Raw genomic sequence first — 21,510 nt, 5'->3', positions numbered from 1 at the left:
TGTGATAATGGGTCATGAAATCAAACAGAAACATGGAATGATTCCTCCGACGCGGAGGGAGGTGAAAATGTTATTCCGTACCTAAGATTGTTGCACTTACCTGGAAACTCTCTTACGAGAAAGTTCTTAAAATTTAAATTTCGATTGTTTTATGTTTCATTCGAACACATATCTGATTTATTTTAGAGTTAAAATATTCGATTCACTATTCAATGACTCGGTTCTAGACTAATCTACGAGTTGTTTTTCCTCCCTTAAGTGATACCAGATGTCACGGTCTCTTAGGGATGTATCTTTGTATATTTTATAAAGTTATTCCTTTGCTAATTTGCATATTCCTTTCTCTCTTTTCTTTAGACGGATTTATGTATTAAACAACTTATTTAAATAATTGTTTCTCATAATCGTTATGTTCCTACGCCTCTGAGAGGCACCGTAACCAAAATATCTGAGGGCCTCAGTTATTGTTTCAAAATAGATTCTTTTATTGCGTATTTTTATAGGCCGCTGTTGTTGAATTATTTTGTTGATTTATCAATAGACGCAATGTTCAATAAAACCCACTTATTTTTATTTCATTATTTTCTCCGCTCAATCCAATTTTTACGAGGTATCGTTTTGTTATTCTTACTGAACCAAGTAATTTTGATAGCGGATCGAAGGTTTGCAAAAATAAACTCATTATATCAACAGCGGATGATTAGAATCAAAAAACTTTTCGCGGAAAATAAAATTTTTTGAAGTATGTTTTAAATAGGTACGTATTTGTTTCTACCTGTCTCAATAGAAAATAAAACAAGATCAAATCACCTTCCTGGAGACTATTTCATGATTTAATATTTTTTAACAAAATACATACAATCCATCATGGAAAACAGAGACCAACTATTTATTTCCTTTTTTGTTCTTTTAAAGTTTGCGTGAATAGTCTATTTTAGGAAAGGAGTGATTGAACTAGAGTCTCGAAGAGAACCGTGGGTAGTGGGAGGGATGAAACACATCAACCTCCACATTTTTCTTGAGCACAAGAACGAGCCGTAAAAACGATCTGCTATGTTGCGGAAAATGTCAACCATTTACAAATATTGTGTACCGTTACCAAAGGCAATAATACCGAAATTAGTTCTTTAGAACACCTTCTGCTGAAATATCAGTAGAACAAACACAGCACCCCAGCCACAGGTCACCCAAAGTGGCTCGCTATATTTTGTGACTTAGCCGGGGTGCCCGGGTTCATGGGGTGAGGTTTGTCTAGGTCTTGTCGGCGGATGCGTTTGTCCACCTACTGCGTGGTGGGTCGGATCGGGAGAGACTTATTGAGGGAGACCTTTTGACCTCTCCAACCAGACTCTCTCGACCCATCACCTTATCATTTCCTTAAAAAGACTCTTAACACAGCATCCTCAAAGATGGCATTGGCCTAGAGGGAATTTTCTTTCCTCACGGCCTCCAGTGTGGACCTTATGTGAAAAAAGCATTCCTAGCTCCCGTTTACATTCTAAATATTAAAATCACCCGGGAATGTCAAATCAATCATCACACCGGCATCTGTAAAATGGATTTCCCACTCCTTAACAAAATTTTAAACTACACGCCGCTTAAGAAGAGGAAATTCTAGGGAGGAGGACTAACAAAATAGTCTTGGGTTTAGACCATTCTTATACTTACATCATGAACAAACTTTCCCATATAAACTGAAGATAAAATAATCTTGGGTTTAGACTATGCTTATACTTACATCATGTACAAACTTTGCCATAGAAACTGAAGATAAAATGGCCGTCAAAGGACGCCTGGCATACGAGAAACATCGAAATTGAAGGAAATGAAAATTAAAGTAAAAAAAGGCTGTATATTTTTGATAATAAACACTTCTTTAATTGTTATTGAAATGTTTACAAAGAGATATATTAAAAATATCTGTGTATATTTATACAACGCGTTTAAGTTGCATCATCAGTTGTATCGTAAACGAAACATTTTTTAATAAAGAAATACCACAGATTACGCAAGAAAATATTGTTGATTTTAGTGAAAATATTTATGTTGAAGAAAACGTTACTGCACAACATCAAACATTTCTTTGGATTGAAGAAAATTATTTAAGATTAGCTTCAGGACAACAAAACAACCCACAAAGTCTTCTCTTCGGTGATCCATAAATTTGCTATGTTCAAATACAGTCCACACTATCGCAAATACCAAAATATGTATAAAGTCTTGAAATATTCTTTATAAATACTCTTTATAGTCTTTAAATTTTTCGAATAAAAAGATTAGAAAACATCATCTTTCAGAGTCGGAAAAAAGATGTGCCATAGTGTATTAAAAGTTTGATGTATCACCTTCCTTTTATTTATTTTTCCCTGTCTTTATTGGGAGGGATGTAGAGAAAATGCAGGAAAACAGTTCCGTTTGTTTGTTTCGCCCTATGGACATTTATTAGTTTGCCCCATTAATCATGACTTACGTATAAATCCACTATCTACCTTCGGGCAGGGGTGGAGTAGACTACCATTGCGAACTTTTATATCCGTGGTCCGTAAAATATCTACTTATTATACTGGAATTGACAAGTCATAATCCATAAAAGTTTTTTTATTAGTTATAATAGGTTATTAAAAATACTAATTTCTGTTGCCACTATGTCTGTTCCTTGAATTCTATAACTCTTACTTTAAATTTAAGTTTCATTTTAAAAATTAATAATTAAATAAATTATAAGTTAAATGAGACATGAAGCGTAATAAATGGTTCCACTTTTTAATTTTTAATGCTTTTAACACAGTATAACTTCTGCATACACAAATACCCAACCTACTCATATGATGATGATGAACACTGCAATTGGAGAAGCAGTTGATTTAAAATTTAAAATTTAATTTAAAATTAGTGTGAATTAATTTTTAACATACATAAATGAATTAATTAATTTTTAATATATATAATGGACAAAAGAGACATCTCTGGTCATTTTTGGATGGATATTGCTCTGCAGGTGAATGGTAACAGATTACCGACACCTTTTGCATTGATCAGATGGATTCATCCAGTTTGTATCATTTGTCAAAAGAGGTCTATTGAAGACTAAAATGTTTGAAATATTTTTTGACAATAAATATCACAAATCACGGCAGTACGTATTATTACAATGTGCTGATTCATCATTAATAATTTTACTCTCCTGAGAGCTGGTGACACATTATAATCTCCTAGTGCGAACTCAAATATATTTTGTGCTGATTGAAGATCAAGGAGCAAAACTCAATTGCGAGTGCTATTTTCTGGCGAGTCTTTCTGTTGATATGTATTTTGGTGGCTGGTTTAAGTTGTCTTTCTCCTGCAGAGTGAATTCATTGATCAATCCTTTTTTTTCATAGGGATTTAAAATATTCCCTGATGGTCTGTGCTATTTACACGCCAGATTATCACCAGTAATGTTTTCAGAAACATTGGCTAAAGGAGGAAGCGCAACACGGCTTAATAACCTCAAAATTTATCGCCTAACACAAAATCTATAATAATTTTTTATTATATGTCCTTGTTTTGTGTAGATTCTTCGTTTTTCGTCAGCCTATATGTTTCCTTTCTCACTATTTTTTTGTTCTTAAAATAACCCTCCATGCAGTGTCCCCAAAGATGTCATAGGCCCTGAGGGAAATCTCAAGGCTTATGTCATCATATTGAGTTAATATTTATAAAGAAGATCCTAAAGTAAAATTGTGTGGGAACTTATTGTGGGCACAGATACGGTAAGGGTAGATTCTTCAGGAGGTGGGGTGAATATATTTTCGTCAGGGTTTTAAAGTGCAACTGAATAAAATTTTAAGCGAATGGCATCCAATATTAAATGCGTATATTTTTCAGATTATGGGTTAATGGATATTTGAAGGCAGGAGGGGGTCCCTTTATTTGATTAAGGTGCTTATTTTTTGTGCAGTTCTTAAATAAAAAACAATGGAATTTTGTTTTAGGTCGGCCATAGGATATATTATGATTGCATCTTCTTCTTCTTCAATGGCGCTACAGCCCATTTCGAGCCTTGGCCTCCTTTAACAAGAGCCTCCACCGCCCTCTGTCCTCGTCCGTCGTCTTCCAATCTGCAACATGGAGTAGTCCTCTGGCATCTTTCCTGACATCGTCCTCCCGTCTCAGCCTAGGTCTGCCCGCCTTTCGTTTGCCTCCCGGGTGTCCTGTTAGAACCTTCTTTGGTACACGTGTGCTTGGCATTCGGTGCACATGTCCGGCCCATCTTAGTCTTTGGAGCCGTAAATGAGTAGAGAGTTTTGGAGCTTGGTAGATGTCATATAGCTCCTTATTGTGGCGGATTCTCCATGCCTCTCCCTCTCGCATCGCTCCTAAGATTCTTCGAAGTACCTTTCTTTCGAAGGTGTGTCCAGCCGTTCCGCAGACTTTGCTGTCAGTATTCCCGCCTCACATCCATAGGCCAAGACCGTTCTAATAATTGCATAGAGAGCTATAAAGTACAATGGGAGCAGACTTGCTGAAGTCATTTTTATATATGTAGAATGAAAGTTTATTCATGGTTTCATCCTTACTCTTTAATTTCAAAATGTATAAATCGAAGGTTGTCTGACAATTTGAGTCGAGATTCTTTAGAAATTAGCAACACTCATTTTTCTCAGAGTTAAAATAATTACTATTTGCAAAATTGTCCCAATATTTGTCTTAATGACTCACGGGTTTACACAAAAACAGTCATCTTTTGTTGCTTCCCTATCCCAAACAAACACCGTGCTGTGTTGTACCAAAATGATTATGCTCTAATGTCTAATAAATCTCGTAGAATGTTTTGTTGTGCTTGCGAAAAACAATATTTTAAAGGTGTCATATGCTCGCGCTATCTTCTCATTTAAAACATGTGTGGCCTGTATTAGTAATACTTTACAAGTTGTCACTTTCAATAAAGAATGCCAACGAGCGAGGAAATTTACAGTCACTTTATCAAGATCAACCTTGAACGTTCAGTGGGAGAGATTTATAAATTCCACATAAATAATCCAAGCTTTGAAAGATTATGGATACTGGGATCTTTTTTGGGACTCTCGCGTATTAGGTAATGATAACTGACGTTTTATTGGATAGTTTCAAGGATTTCTTCTAAGCGTACTCTTCAAGAGATGGAAAATTGGCCAATAGACAAGTATATACAGAGTACTTTTTTAAATAAAAACCCTTTATTAACACTGGCAATTCAAGACGGCGAAAAACTTTATATAAAACAAACTAATTTAATTAATCAACTAATGCAATTATTTTCTAAATAGTTCATCAGCAAGTATGCTTTTGATTATGAGTTATTTTTTTTGAAAAACAGTTTCAGGCAGAAATATTTCATATTTCTCCTTTTGACTGGAAAAAAAATAGGAACGGCGCTATTCAAATTATCCAATTATTTTGATATATTTTTTTTAATGTGAAACCTTCCTCTATTAACTACCTTCAGCATGTGAAACCACACGCTGAAGATAGTTGATAGAGGAAGGAGATGGGGAAGAGGAAGGTGGGGAAGTACCTAGCTATTCAGATCTGGTCACCAAACACGGACCAAAACCATTACAAACAACGTTTCATTTCTGAATGGTCATTTTACACCACGGCGATACTAAGAGTATCTTTCACTCCGAAACGTGCCGCAAATATAATATATAAATATGGTTTTATATGGGTAAATTGTGAAATAACACAAATTAATCAAATAAAATTCACTTGATTTAAACCTGCGCGACCTCCGGCTGGCTAGTCGAGAACCTTACCCCTCGACTTTGGTGGCCGTCTAGTATAATATTAACCATGATAAAATTTAAAAAAATCATTTTTAAATTTAGTCGTCTTATGAATATTTAATTTAGTAAAAATCCATTGAGATTATTATGAAATAAATTTAGATAGATTTTTTTATATTTCCCTGTTTTACGCGGGGTATTTTTTGGTTTATGGCGCACTTTTGGTCGCATTTTACAGCCTGTTGACTTGCAAATTTACTGCACTTCTGTGGAGCTATAAAAATTCTATGCATTTTATTTCTTTCGAGCTCGTCCAACGATAACCCGTCCTTATATTTTTTTCGTTCCACCAAGTGCCCGAAGGGAGCAATTAAGCGCTGTAGGTAAAAAAAAACTTTCGAGGCCGAACTTTGAATATTTCCGAAGAAATTTTTTGCCAGGGGTATTTCTCTAACGAGGGTTAAAAACTGTGATACCTGAATTTAAGTAACACTTCGGCATATTTTCTGGTGATTATCATTTCGTCGTATTATTAAAGTTGTATCCTTGATATTCTTTTTCTTGATAGCTGTCTTAAACTAATAATATATTCTTCACTTCAAACAATGTGTAACTATACTCTATTAAAATAAGCACTGCCTTAATGTGTGGATGTAGACTTGTTAATGTAGTGATCCCAAATGCACCAATTTTTGTGATTGATTAGTCCCAATTTTTAATACTTTAGTGTAATACTTTGGTAGAGAGATTTTATGGATGATTTTAGAGTAATATTCAGTGTGGGCACTTACTAATAACATAGTGTGGGTACACTGTTTATTTTGGAACTGTTCTCAAGTTACTTGAAGCAAGCTTACTGGTAAAAAATACATAATACAATAGCGGATTTTTCCATTTATATGTATAATCCTGCTTTCTCTTTCACACAAAAATTTCTCGTTCATACATTTAGTCATACGTTAATTACAGTTAATATGTAAAATAATAATCTTCAGCGCCGGCGTATCTAAACATATCCATTTGTCAAAGCGTCGTGGATATCTTTACTGGTTTAAATTTCCTCAAATCAACCATCGCAATGAATGCAACTTACAACCAAACTATGCTTCACAATATCACGGCAATCAAGGCTTAGACCAGTAAAGTTATCCGGGTGACCGGATAAATCATCACAATGTTAATTCATCACATCTTTAAAAAGTTTTAAAGTCATGGAAAGTGATGAAACAAAAACTTTATTAACTGGGTTAAGTAAGTTAGGTTAGGATAAAATTTTATTTTTTTTCATCGTCTCCAATGACTTTATATCACTTTTTAAAGTGTGTTGAATTGTCTCTGTGTTGAGTTATCATGGAACCTGTTATCAGTTATGGGAATGTTAAGGGAACTAAAACTCCCACATAAATTAAGACGGATGAATTTCCATAAATAAATAATTTGCCTGAAAAGCCTTACCTCGATTTTGTATGGATACCTAATTACCATTTATTTTCCACTGAAATGCAAAACAATCCTTTACTTACAGTAGCCATATATACTTACCATCCGTGGAAGTAAACATGAAAAAAACATGCAAAAAATATTAAAATAAGCACCCTTGAGGTGATTTTGCACAAAAAACGGCGCTATACAAATTATCCAAATATAATTATTATTATTGTCAATTTTTGTTTGCTAATTACCTTATTAGCTAAGTATTTTCAAGGTCAAATAACTACAATTAATACTTCATTTCTTCAAGGTAATATTTTGCAAAAATTAGTTACATATTAATATTTGATTTGTTTCCAGGCTCTCGCAGTCAGTAGACAGTTGGGAGCGACGACCTACGTAGAAACCTCAGCCAAAACCTCCGTTAAGGGGGTGAAGGACGCCTTCGAGGTGGCCGCCCTCGCCGCGCTGGGGAAACTCAACAAGAACCACTCGGTTATGCAAAAACAGGTAACATCACATCATCTTATATCACGTATTTTCCGAATGAAATACTTTTACTACGGCTAACTTGTACAATATCTTTACAGCAGTGGAGAAAGACACATACATTTCCATTGCAAAGCATGTTGCCATCAGCAAGAATGAACAGATTCTGGAATGATGACAGAATTCCATCAGAGAAGTTGAAGGACAGATCAGACCGGGAAAATTATAAGAGGATTTTTTCCGTAAAGCGGAGATATGTGATTTGTTTTCCTTTTCAGTTTATCTCAATAATAAATACTTGATATCGATCAATATTATTTATACTTGATTCCATAGATAAAATCCTAAATATTCTCAACGTGTATATTCACAAATAAACGGGATCATTTCGTTAACAGTTGAAAGTTAAAAAAAAAAATGTATTTTTTTTATGTTGTATATGGCATAAAAAGTTACAGTTTTTTTAACTAATTCTTAATTACATACATACTTTTATTGGGTGTTCTATGTCCATTTCCTTTTAAAATTAAACATGAGATTATTCAGCTCTTTATCACTTTTCATCTATATTTCTATTTGAACATTGATTCATAAGATTGTAAATTGACTTTCAGGAAAACTTTACTAACTCCGGAATATCACAAATATGACAAAAAATAATACATGGATTTGAGAAAAACATTTTTGAAACTTACAAGTTTAAAGTAATTGTTAACTAAATAGCCCAGAAAGTGCAGTTTTTTATTCTTAACAGGAATAACTAATTTTACGGTACCATCAATTAACTCGAGTGAATTTACATATTTAAATGCTTATAATGATGATCCATGTGCAGATTAAATGCTCATGTTTGGAAATATTACTATTTTGACAACAATATTTTAAAATAAAGTGCAATGCTTCTACTTTTATATTCAAAACGATATGACTGTTTGCCAGTAAGGTAGTGTGGCAAGGAGGAGGGTGGAATTATTAAAATGGCCGCCATGTGATGTGATGACTGTTGAACTTTCAGCAAGTTTTTTTTTTGGGTTTTTTATAAAGTGAATATTTCCTACTTGTGGCCAACTTTCTTCATTGAGATACTCATCTGTCGCGTCGTTTAGAGTTGGGACTTGTATGGTAAAAATATTTAAAAGCCTGTTAAGATCTGTGGCCGATAGAAGAATTTCAACCCTAATAATAGTTTCAGACCATAATTTGTAACCAATTCTCAACACCATCGCGTATTTGGTATATGTATTTATTCTGTCGCAAATAACTTTAATATATTATTTTTAAAATAACAAAAACATTAACTATTTTCAAAATAAAACACATTATCGAAACCAGTCATCACAAAAATTTACGGGCAATGCCCAAGTATCGAAATATTTTTGGGAACATTTTATATTCAGTATTAAATAATATAATATTATTGTTCAGTAAAGATCTTTTGTAAGTTATAAAAGTTGAAGAAAGTGTTTTTGGTGGCAAGAAATATTACAAAAATCGTGGAATCGAAATGGATAATAGTTTGTTAGTTGTTTCATAAAATAAGTTTAATTTCCTTTGGAACTACCGAAATCTCGTTAGAAAAAATCTAATCTTTTATATCTGGCTAATAATTCTTAAAAAAACAAATATTATCTGTACAATTTCAATTTCTTTTGAATCATCGATTTTGTTTAAGTCTTTAATTTTCAAAGCAAAGTATATTTCCCAAAGTTGTGGTTTTTATAATAGGTTATATCTGATTATATGAACACTCTTTATAAAATTCATCTAAAAATATTTTCTCTCTTTGAGTTTTTGTTGCATATATTATCTTTACTCTGCAATCTATGCTCAATTGAATCGTACTTCTGGAATCTAAACCAAATGAACGATAAAAATCGAAGGCCAACCATTTATTCTGAAAACTTTGCCTTGACGTTATTCCTTTAGCCAGCAACTTAATTAGAAATGTTAGACAAAATAATAAAGGTGCAAAACGTATGTATGGAAATGATCCTGTTTGTATATACTAACGTTGATTATTCTCCCTCCTTTAAACTGTATGTATTACAATGGCGTGCTCAACTGAGCAGCGAACGTAATGCTGAATGATGAATTATTCAACTATGTCTTACTTTGGGTAGCATTGTATCATTTAGGGTTAACTTTATTAATAATACTATTTGAATTACTAACTAAACCAATTGATCTTAATAATCTTCTTTGGAGTATTTCAAGGTTGCTGTCAAATGAATATCTTATTTTTAAATATATCTATTTGTATTTCACTTGTGATTTCAGAAATGAATTAATGTAAATCTTAAAAGGAGAAATTAACCCACTTCCCGGCAGTCTAGCTGACACTCTGCGGATAAAATCGTTGTCAATGGTAATCACGTAGAAACGTAGACATTTACGCATATATCTGAAATTGGATACATTACAGCAGTTAATATACGAAATTCATATCGGTCCTACCCGATCGGCATTTGGCGAGGTTGGTAGATTTTTCGACTCCAATTCCTGGGTGGGAAGCTTCAATCCTCAGTCAAACAAAACTTTTTTTTAATAGATAGTGTAGTAAAAAATGTTTTTAGGGGTTGATTTTTTTAACCTCAATAAGTATATATTTGGTTACCGTTATATTGCACATTTCTGGAAATGTATGAAATTCTAATTTGTTGGTTGTCAACGCTTAAATATTAATGTCTAATAATAATATTAGAGTAAAATAACTTTTTTTAATACCACTTTATTGTTTATATTTTTAATATATAAAACCAATCGGTTTCGGTTCACCCTGAACCTTCATCAGGGTTATATAAAAATATATTAAATCAATAACACTGTATTTATAGATAAGATGGACGAGGGAGAAGGTACTTCAACTTTGTGGTGGGGCAAGGGGCAACCGAAACCGGTTGGTTTTATATATTTAAAAATATATACAATAAAGTGGTGTTAAAAACGTATTTATTTTATTATATACAATAAATATCCACAAAATGTTAAAATTTAATAATAATATTGTCGGTTTGCATTTTTTTCCTTTGTGTGCGTTATTATCATTTGTTTGTGCATTGGTTTAAGGTTAAAAATTAAAAAAACTCCCAAAAATTTAGCACAAAAAGAGATTCCCTTTAATGATAATTATTATTTTTAACTTAGTAATTATGTGTCGAGGCTAATGTCTGTCATTGTGGAAGATTCGCATACTGTCTTGTCTAGTATGAACCACGTTTGTAAACAAGTAAATAAATTCAAAGACAGGGCATTTGAAGAAGAGGATGAATTCTTGGAACAAGTGGATGATTTTATAAATACACGTGTTGGGTAGTGTGTTCCTGAGATACGACATAGATAAAGACATTGAAAGAAATCTGAAAGCAGGAAATTTAGTCAGTGGGGACTGAATGCAGTTGTCGCTGTTGGAAAGTTGTCAAAGGCAACTTGGCTAGGAGTTCACAAAAAAGTTCTGATACCGAGTGTAGTGGAAATTCCTGATATGCGTATGTACTTAAACAACATCTGACAAAATTAATAATAAGGAGAGCAGAGCATAATGAAACGCGTATAAACAAGATGAGAGGGGTAAATGGATGTTTTTGGTACTTGTGGAGGGACAGAGAAATAAGAAACTGATTGAAGAGAAAGTCGAGGATGTCTCAGGAAGAAATTACGTGATTAAAGTGATTCATTTTTGAGTCGCGTCACATCAAAATCTGGAAGAGTAGAAAAACATAATTTCAATAAAGCGAGTAGAGTTTGAAACCACAGGGTTGTGGGGCGCTCAAAACTACCTACTTCCTGCAGAAGATAAGCGTGATGTGTGCATTTAAGTGATAATAACATTATACTAATACAACACCTTACTACTGAGTATAACGTATTATTCTTCTTCAACTTGTTTTACTATACATTTTTTTAAATTAAATTGAATGAATTAATAATTGCCCTCAGGTCCTATGTAATCTACGGAGATGCTGTGTGGGGGGTCTTTTTCACCTTCCACACGGCAAATGTGTACATATTTTGAAATGCTAAACTGGGCAACGGAGTTTTGTTATCAATAAATACGCAAATAACGTAATTATTTCAGAACCTAAAATATAAAGCAATGAACTGCAAAGAATCAATTATTGTACTAAACACCACTCCAGCTCACTCAAGATCAAGCCTTATATAATTATTATTTAGTGCTCATTTTTATATTTTCTTGTTTCCCATATACTTCATTGTATTGGGAAATACACCTGAAATAACAAAATATTAGTTTTATCATTATTTAGGCCAGCCTGTTCTGCCGCACCTCTAAAAACTAGTCTACGTAACATAGTCCAGAGACATACAAGTACAAACTCGGCAGTCCCAAAGTGTATTACCATCGATGTCAGCGAAATAATACTATTCCATTACAAAGTCTACCGTAAAACTAGGCCTATAAAAGTATTTTAACAGAAACAGAAACGTCAGCGTTTAGACATTGAAATTCTGAAAGCAATGCTATTTATTACTTTTAGTTGAGGATGAAATGTTCAAATTCACATTTCAACAAAGCTCAAACTGTTTTCCACCTTGACGTATATCTTTTGTTTCATTAAATAATTATAAAGGCATTTAGCTTCTGTCAAAATGCGAGAGGTATTTCACTAAGTGTAGACATTCATAATTTCATATCGCTGAAGGAATTCTCCGTTCTCATTCAAAACGTTGGAATTATTTGCATTTTGTATGTGATGGGCAACATTAGAGGCATTTCTTCGTTTGTCTGTTTTTCTGCACAGTCGGAAGAAAATTTAATCATCTGAGATTCAACTGCGCGAAAAGTCTGAAATTTTTTTATATCCTATCCTGGATACAGCGAGGTACTTGGGGCCTCTCATTTGGGAGTCACAAATAATAATAAATTTAAATAAGATGTTGTTGATTTAGCTTAATTAAATGTAATATGATTTTGTTTAGGATTTATTTATGTTTATAAGACGGGGTTTTTTTTACGCCTAGCACAAAGGATAACAAATTATTATAAGCAATAATTATTCGCTTGAAATACCCGTACAAATTGAAAAAAACTTCCGAGTAAAAATAAATACCGCCAACGGAAATTGAACCCGCAGCCTTCTGATTGCCGGTCAGCTGCTCTAAATCACTAAGCTACGTCGGTTTATTCTAAACCCGCCAAATAATTCAATGCATATTCATTCAACAAATATTGCTTATTACATTTTTTCACCTGTTAACGACCAACTTTATTTTTGTAAGAAAGGCTTTGTTAGTGCTGAATTTCCCTCTAGATGGTGTCAAGACATATTATAATGTTATGTTGAAAAAATGTAATAATTAATATTTTTTCATGAAATACTAATACATAGTTTTGAATGAATTATCTGGTGGGTTTGGAATGAGCCGACGCGACGTAACTTATTGGTTTATAGCAGCTGATCGGCACTCAGATGGCTGCGGGTTCAATTTCAGTCGGCGGCATTTATTTTTACTCGGGTTTTTTTGTTAATTCGTATGGATTTTTCAAGCGAATAATTATTGCTTTTAATAATTTGTTAAAATAATATTATGTATATCAAGTAAGTCTGAGCAATCTGAACAGTAGAACTCGCATCCCAAAATATATTTAAGTGCAGTTTTAAGTAAAAACAATTACGTGTTTTTTTAAAGAAATTATTAAATAGATGTTTCGTCGTAAATTTAAATTACTAATTTCATCTAAAATGGATATAAAATTTGATATTCACATTAATTTTGTTGTTAACCTAACCTGGGGTATTATTATTAATAAATTTATCAAATTGCAATTGACACATGTGTGCGCCAGGCCATCGATAATGAAAAAAAAACAAATCAGTAAATCCAAATAAACACAACGATTTCACATTAAAAAATCTTTACAGAACCATTAAAATCTCGAAAACGAAACGTAACGTACGTATAAATTTACAGATAGACGAAATGAAAAATGGTCGAGTTAAAAAAATGTACACTCGCTTTGTTAAAAAATGACGATATTGATAATTTTGCGCTGTTTTTCTCGTATTTACTACTTCTGACAAACTTGCCAATTTATCACTTTATGACGTGAAAGAAAAACTGATCAAAAGCATTTCTTGTCAAATATTATATATTGAGCTATTTTCCGTCACATATTGGGGCAGTCGCAATGGTGAATCTTTTTCCTTAAATACTACATTCTAATATATATTTATTTCATATTACGCCCATTACGCGTTACAAACGCAGTAAATGTAGGTAGTAGATCTTACTATTAATATCACACATTTATTAAACCATTAATCTTTCGATTGGGATTATTTTTGGATATTTCAAAATGTATGTAGGTACCTTCCATTGAAGTTCAACAAGCAGATCATGGATTGAATTAAAATGTTATTATCCCTTATTTTACTTAACTGAAGATAGTTAAAAAAAACATCAAAGATGTCTATGGGTGTCTTCAACCAGCTTACTTGGAGTAAAAATATATACATCATTTTGCTATTCGATGACTTTTTTTTCCAATTAAAAACCAAACGAAAACTATTCCATTACACGACGCCACTGGATTCAACCTAGCGTATCACGTGATATGAACTCGGTCTCGTTTCAGCAGCACATCCTAAAATATTTTAAAAACTACTACCATCATTATAAGTAAATATTAGTATACAATGATGGAGTACTTTAGCTAACAGAGGAATTGAATTAACGACATCTGAGTGGGAACCCGACACATTTGTTCACTCTTTTACTAACCGGTCAAACCTTTTTTTTAATATATGATTCATTAAATCACCATACTGGGCGACTGCCTGTTTCATGGTGACCAATTGAATATAGTTATGTGTGGTCTAGTGTGAATATATGAACTAAATATACGTGTTGAAAATAGGTAGGATTACAGTAGAAAATTTAGAACGGAAATATAAAACAGAAAAACAAAAATAAAAAAAGAATAAAGAAGAATAAGACATGCATAAAATTGAAAAAATAAAAACGAAAAACTTAAATAAAAAAGAATAAATAAGCATAAGACATGCTATTGTGCAGGAGTGGATCATATACATAACTCTTTGTTCTAGTTGTGTATGTGTGCATGCATGCATAAGCGCGTTAATACACGTATACACACATACATCCACACACACACACACACACACCCTCACACACACCCTCACACACACACACACATACACACACACATATTCTACTTCTTTCGTATGGTGGGGGGTCAGAGAGGGACATCTATGTCTGCGATCCATTCTAGGGCCTCAGTAGTCGCCATGTGAACCTCATCAATCCCGCCGGGGAATGAATGTAGCGGGTATTCGTTGACCACATGTTCGGTGGTCTGCACCGCACCACATTCACACATTGCCGACTCTTTAAGGCCCCATCTCTGCATCATGTGGGCACAGCGGCCATGGGAGTACCTATGCATATATATAGACGCATACATATTCATACGAATATATATACATATATATGTACACACACATATATACACATACATTCATATATGTAGATACTTATTTATTCACACATATATTTTACCGACATTATCTGAGTATGAGAAACAGGCAACTAACACTATCACATTCACCCATCAAAAAGTTGGCAAGCTTCTTTCTGAAATTGTGATATTTGGCTATTGACTTTATTTCAACTGATAAATTATTATTTAAACCTAAGACCTAGAGATTAGTTATAACTAAATTTTTTTTACATTTATTCCACTCTTGATGCTGAATCGAGAGTTTTTTCAATAAGAGAAAGGAGTGGAAGATCTGGGAAGGAAAAGGGTATGAATCCGGCTCGCCACCAGAGATGTGATTTATTTCAAATAAATCCATTTCAAATGGAAATGCAAAATGGGTATTTTCCATTTTGCATTTTAAATGCTTTTCTAAAAACCATTTTGCATTTTGCATTTTAAATGCTTTTCTCGATGCATTTTCCATTTTAAATGCTTTTTTGCAACATTCTACTATCTCCACTCATATTTTTTTCATAAGCCCCAAATATCAGTCGGTCCTCAACCTCGCTATGAGAGATAATTTACATTTGTCAAGTTGCTCCCCGGTAGGAGCCCTGGCAATTGAGTGATACCATTACAAAAAATACTGATTCAAATACTGAACATGGGGCCATGACGCTGTAATATTAAATGTTAGATAGCAGTTTCTATGTTTTTACGTTGGCAACATTAGTCCCGCGCAAATTTTTAGTGGTTTCATAATCTGTAGTCGTGGTGTTTTTGGATTTACCATAATGTAATATGTTTGTTCTACATTGATGTCCATTATTAAATGACAAAATTGTTTAAAAATTTTATGATTATTTTAATTATTTGACCTGAGAAACCATTTTGCATTTTCAATGCATTTTAAAAATAGGTATTTTGCATTTTGCATTTGAAATGCTTTTCTAAAAACCATTTTGCATTTTGAATTTTCAAATGGAAAAATTTTGACCCATTTCCATTTTGCATTTCAAATGGTTTTGGGTACCCATTTTGCACATCTCTGCTCGCCACACAGTAGGTGGGCAGAAGCATCCGCCGCCAAGACCTAGACAATCCTTACCCCATGAACCCTGTCACCCTTGCTAAATCAACAAACGTAGCGAACGACTTAGGGTGACATGGCAGAGGTGTTAGTTATCCGATGAATGGTTCCCGGGATGGTTTCCTCCCAAATTGTAACAAAACTGATTAAATATTTTGATCATAAAGTTGATAAATGTTCGATCGGAAGTATAGTACCTTCTGCTTGATTGATTGATTGATTACCTTCACAGCATATTATTATTATATAATAGACGACCATCGTCTTCCTTTAGATGAATTGGCGGAAAATTGGCACAGATATTTTCTAAAGACATGGAGTGATTACTCAGCGTAACAAGGCTATTAACTATTAGCTATTAGCAGGCAACGTGCGACGTTTTGTTACTAAATGTTTCTGAGCCCATTATATATTGACTGCTGTGGCGTAATGCAGAACATGATGGTAATCTATCCAACCAGATGCGGAACTCATAATAAAGAGTTTTAGACAAATTGCTGAAGGATATCGTTCTATTGTAGTTGATATAATATAGAGATTGTTAAATTATTGTAAATACGGGATGTCCCGGGGTAAAAAAATTTTATAGGAAAGTAAATATTCTTCGATGGATAAAAAATTTTTTGAATGGGACAATAAACATTGGAATTTTTTATTTCTATTATCATGTAGAATCATCCTCTCGAAGTTAACGCACTTTACCCGGACACCCTGTATATCATTGAAGAAGAAGATAATGATAATCAATCTTAACAAAACGTGAAACAGAATAAGACATAGAAAAATATAAAGGTAGCGGTCTCAATTGGGAATCGACCTCAGGATTTCTATATAAATAAAAATCTGATTTGTGTATCCGAGACACTATCTAGGTTAAAATAAAATCTTTAGAACTTTGTAATCATTCAAAAAAATAGCAGCCAAAAATATGTATAAAATCAGTTGAAGATAATATTGTTAATTCTGAATTTGAAATATGAGATTGACAATAATGGAGTAAAATATTTAGGTAGTTAGAGGCGTTGTCCCGGTAAGACAGATTATATCCTGAGTTCGATTTCCCAGTTGAGACCGTTTTCTTTTTATTTGTCTGTGTCTTGTTCTGTTTCATATTTCGTTTAGATGTAATAGTATTATCTTCTCAAACATATATTACATCGATGGGTATAATATTTAAAAGTTATTAAAAATAAGTTATTCCAGTAAAATTATATACCTAGTCCAAATGTTTATTACGTTTTTTTATATCCAGTTACAGTACAAGATTTTTTACTTCGACATTCTAAACATTTAGAAAGATCAATATTATGATTTTTATTTTATTTTATTTAAATGATAATTAAACAAACCCTCTATTTTAGGAATTTCATTCAATAGCACCATTTTTCTGGTCATGCTATGCCGTGCTAAAACATCTGATTTCTAGTAAAGGAATATTTTATTTCCACTTAATTTCATTTATATTTGCCATTCTAAACACACATGAAAGCAACAGACGAATAATACTGGCTTACGCTTTGTTTAGACTGGTTTAACGATGGAATTGTTATTTCACTATCGTGGAGTTGATTTGCCGCCCGTCAAAATATATTGACGTGTTTTTATGTTTATTTCATATTGTTTCGGCACTACCTACCATGTATTGTTCGGTTCGATTGGACTTAAGATAAATTTATATCGGTCTTAAATAAACTTTATATTAAAATACAATAACGTTTAAATAATCTTTATACTTAAGATACATTTAGTTACAACCGGGAACCTTTTATTGGATAACCAACACCTCTGCCTAAGGTCACCCCAAGTGGCTCTCTACGTTTAGTGACTTGGGGCCTACCGTGTGGGCTAATTAAAAAAATGATATATTTGACGCAAAAAAAACACAGATTGTGCCTTTCGGATATTATAGGCCTACCATTCAGAACTCCGTTGTAGCACCATAAAATCGCTTCATTATTGCTTACATATTATTAATTTATAATAATAATTTTATAATTGATAGCGACGTTTTTTGTGAAAAATCACCTCAATGGCGCTGTAAAAATATTATTTTAACAAACACCTGCAAGGTTAATCTAGATTAACACGAAAGCGTCAAAAATTAATTATTTATTTTTATTAAAAAATATAATTTAATTGTTCACAGAAGCAAGTCGGCCGCAGCAAGAGCAAACGGGACCTGAAGGCCGAGCTGAAGGGGCGCGCCAAGAGCTGCTGCGTCATGTGATCCCTAGCCGGGGGTAGCAGCTCCTCAGCGCCCCCGGGCCACGAGCTGTGAGCGCCCCCCGCCCACCCTATTCAACACAACACTCGTAACCAAGACTTGAACAAACGAACGATTTCTAAATGGATACCACTGAAATACCCATTTGAACCTATCCATCTAGGAAGGTTAGAAAGAAGCTATCACTGGCAGGGCTATATAATGTATATTTCTTGGAAGAGACCTATTTATCTTACAACAAGGTTCAAAAGCACTGATTGATGCTCTTCTTAACCTCACTGATCTTATTGCAGATCAACAGTCTCTAAGTTAAACCATTGAAGGATCCGTTGTAATCTCTCTTCTTCTCTTCTTTCTCATAAACGAAGCATGTAACAGAAAGACTTGTTGCAACGGAGCTCTCAGTGGTATGGACTTATCGATGACTTGGAAGAGACCCATTTATGATAAGGCAATGGTCGATTGCGTTGAAATACACTAATCTGTGAAATCTCGCTGATCTGATGTACGAACGAACTACGTAAGATAGGTACTAATAGTTTGTATAGGTGCATCAAAGTGTAAATAGTCTTTACAGAAATTCAGTACCGATATTGCTTATTTATAAAACCGATTTGAAATTTTAAAGTCAACCGAAGTACTCGCAAGTCTTACTTGGGAGTTGATGTCGATACCAATCGACACTCTTCTATGTAATAAAGATACAGATTTGGTGGTATAAATAATAGCCACAAACTTTGGAATCAAATACAAGATTGATAAATATCGACAGACAGTTTGATTGATTGGTTTTGATCATTTTCTGGTAAATGTATGTAAGCCCGATAAACTTATAAAGAATTCGTCAGTAAAAAGTAGAAATACTTACCTTTTGAATGTAAAGCATGCATAGGTGTTTTTTTTAATTTTTTTTTTTGTGCATATGATTAAAATGCTATCAACATCCTTGTAAATAGAACCGATAGAATTTAATAATGCCCAAAAAGGTATTGACAACCTACGTATTATATAAACTATTCCAGTGTATGTACTTCTAGAAGCATGAAAATAACACTTACTTCTTTGACTTTAAATAGTATTTGTGACTATAAATATTTCTTTCAAATCTTTCTTTACAATTTTTGAATACTGTAACTTCTATAATATTATATTCAATAGACTTCAAGAACGAAAACCTTGTTTCAAGTAATTTTTCTCTTCGAATGAATTTCATACGATATTTCAATTCGTATGGTCTCCCGTTATATCATCTATGATTTAATTTAATCAAATTTTCTCCTTTTTTAATATATCTTAAAACTAGGCATGCTTTCAACTAGTATTTTATTCTATCAAATTAAACAGATTTATATTGTTAATCCTTCATTGTTAATATTGTACTAAATTGATGTCTAGATTTACAAACACTCATCATAATTCACTGTAACTAATTAAATTTGACGTAATGAACCGATATTTTGAAAACAACGTTATCAAACAAAATCTACGTAGTGATTAATTGCTTAGGTGAATGATTAAAATGAAATTTTAAAATGTACAGAATTGATACTTTGATTGTACATATTATATTAATTTCGTAAAATTTGATATTTTCATATTTTACTTTATCATTAACAATGCACCCAGTGTCGCAAATATATTTTTTGTCTATTTTAGTCCAATTTAAGAATTTAATCTTTTAAAACTGTTGTAAATAATAATCGTTTTGTTATAATGGCCTACAATCAGCACCTGTTTTATGTCCATTACACATAGATTTTGTTTGCAACTTTAAATTATAAACATAAATATTTTATTAAATAACATCAGCTAATTAATGCGATAAAGCATGGTCTTACAATATGTGACAAAATTGATTTGATTTAAATTTAAAGTTATTTTATCGTGATTTTTATTTTTGGGATATTTGTTGCGCTTCCTCTTCTTCAGAAAACGCTTAACTCTGATTATAGACACTGTAACATTGTCCGAAACGTTTGCTAAAGGAGAGGAACGCGCAACACGGCATAATAACACCAAAAATAAATCACGATAATTCTTTTCATCGTGAAAATCTAAAATCACTTTTTTAAATTATTTTATTTGATTTGTACAGGGGTAAAGATTCTCTTTATAAACAATTAAATACGTATTTATGTTTAATATATTTATTACACTTAGGGCGGCTTGCACCATAAGTTAAATTTGGTTTAATTATCATTTTAAACACATTATTTGATTTAAGTTGACTTGGCGTCTTGCACCACAAAATTTAATTCGTTAAATGCGTTTAAAGAACTGTCAAAGTTAAATACCCAAAAGGGGCTGTTTAACCGAGTTAAACGTGTTTAGCTCTACTCATATTTATTTATTTGAAACACTCAATGCCAAGAAGTTTCAAAGAAGATTTCATCTCGTAAAGAAACGACATCATTATTAGCGCAAGAAATTGAACCTCAGTTAAAATTCAACACCAATAAAAACATCAGCAAGGTGCTCGTAACTTGGAGCTAACACTCCTTATCGAGGAATACTTTTCAAGGTTGTAAACTTCTAATCATACCTACAGCATTCTTATAATACTTTAAAACAATATAATATGTAAAAGAAATAAAAAACAAAATTTGTCGGATAATTGTTTTATTTTTAATTCCAACAACAGCTCTTTTTGTCTTATTTCATCATTATGTCTATTTGCTTTAACTTTTTCTTCATAAAATAAATGAACACACTATTAAACCACACACACAATCACAAAATATTTTGACACTTCAAGTAAAATGAAACATCGTAGCTGTTTTATTTACTCGTTAATGGCGGTAACTGTTTTACCGACGCGTTAATGACGTTTAACTAAAATCGCCACCCAACTGCGTGGTGCAGGACGCAACTAAACACATTTAAGTTAAATGTATTTAGGGTCTTAAATTCGTTTAGTTAAATAAAATTTAAGATAAAATTTGCGATAGTTGGTGCAAGCCGCCCTTAATGCTTTTATGGTGTTGATAAATATGTAAATCTCAGTATTCAATGCTTTTGCATAATGAATATTTAATCTGACCGAACTCCCACATTGTGAATATCAAAT

The 21,510-nt window shown here is 32.8% G+C and overlaps 1 protein-coding gene across 1 annotated transcript in view; it reads left to right on the top strand.

Moving 5' to 3' along the window:
- Nucleotides 1-19,590, top strand: part of LOC149426231 (ras-like GTP-binding protein rhoA) — a 636,906-nt gene extending 617,316 nt beyond the window's left edge. Inside the window, exons 6-7 of the mRNA XM_089636151.1 lie at nucleotides 7,539-7,688; nucleotides 18,366-19,590. Coding sequence (XP_089492277.1) covers nucleotides 7,539-7,688; nucleotides 18,366-18,446 — 231 coding nt within the window. The 3' untranslated portion in view covers nucleotides 18,447-19,590. The remainder of the gene's footprint in view (nucleotides 1-7,538; nucleotides 7,689-18,365) is intronic.
- Nucleotides 19,591-21,510: the final 1,920 nt, after the last annotated feature.

This window comes from Hesperophylax consimilis, chromosome 1, assembly GCF_061612785.1.
Source record: "Hesperophylax consimilis isolate HC1 chromosome 1, BYU_Hcon_1.0, whole genome shotgun sequence".
In the NCBI taxonomy this organism is placed as follows: Eukaryota; Metazoa; Arthropoda; class Insecta; order Trichoptera; family Limnephilidae; genus Hesperophylax; species Hesperophylax consimilis.
The sequence above is the reverse complement of the archived record's forward strand: the minus strand, read 5'-3'. Positions and strand labels throughout refer to the sequence as shown.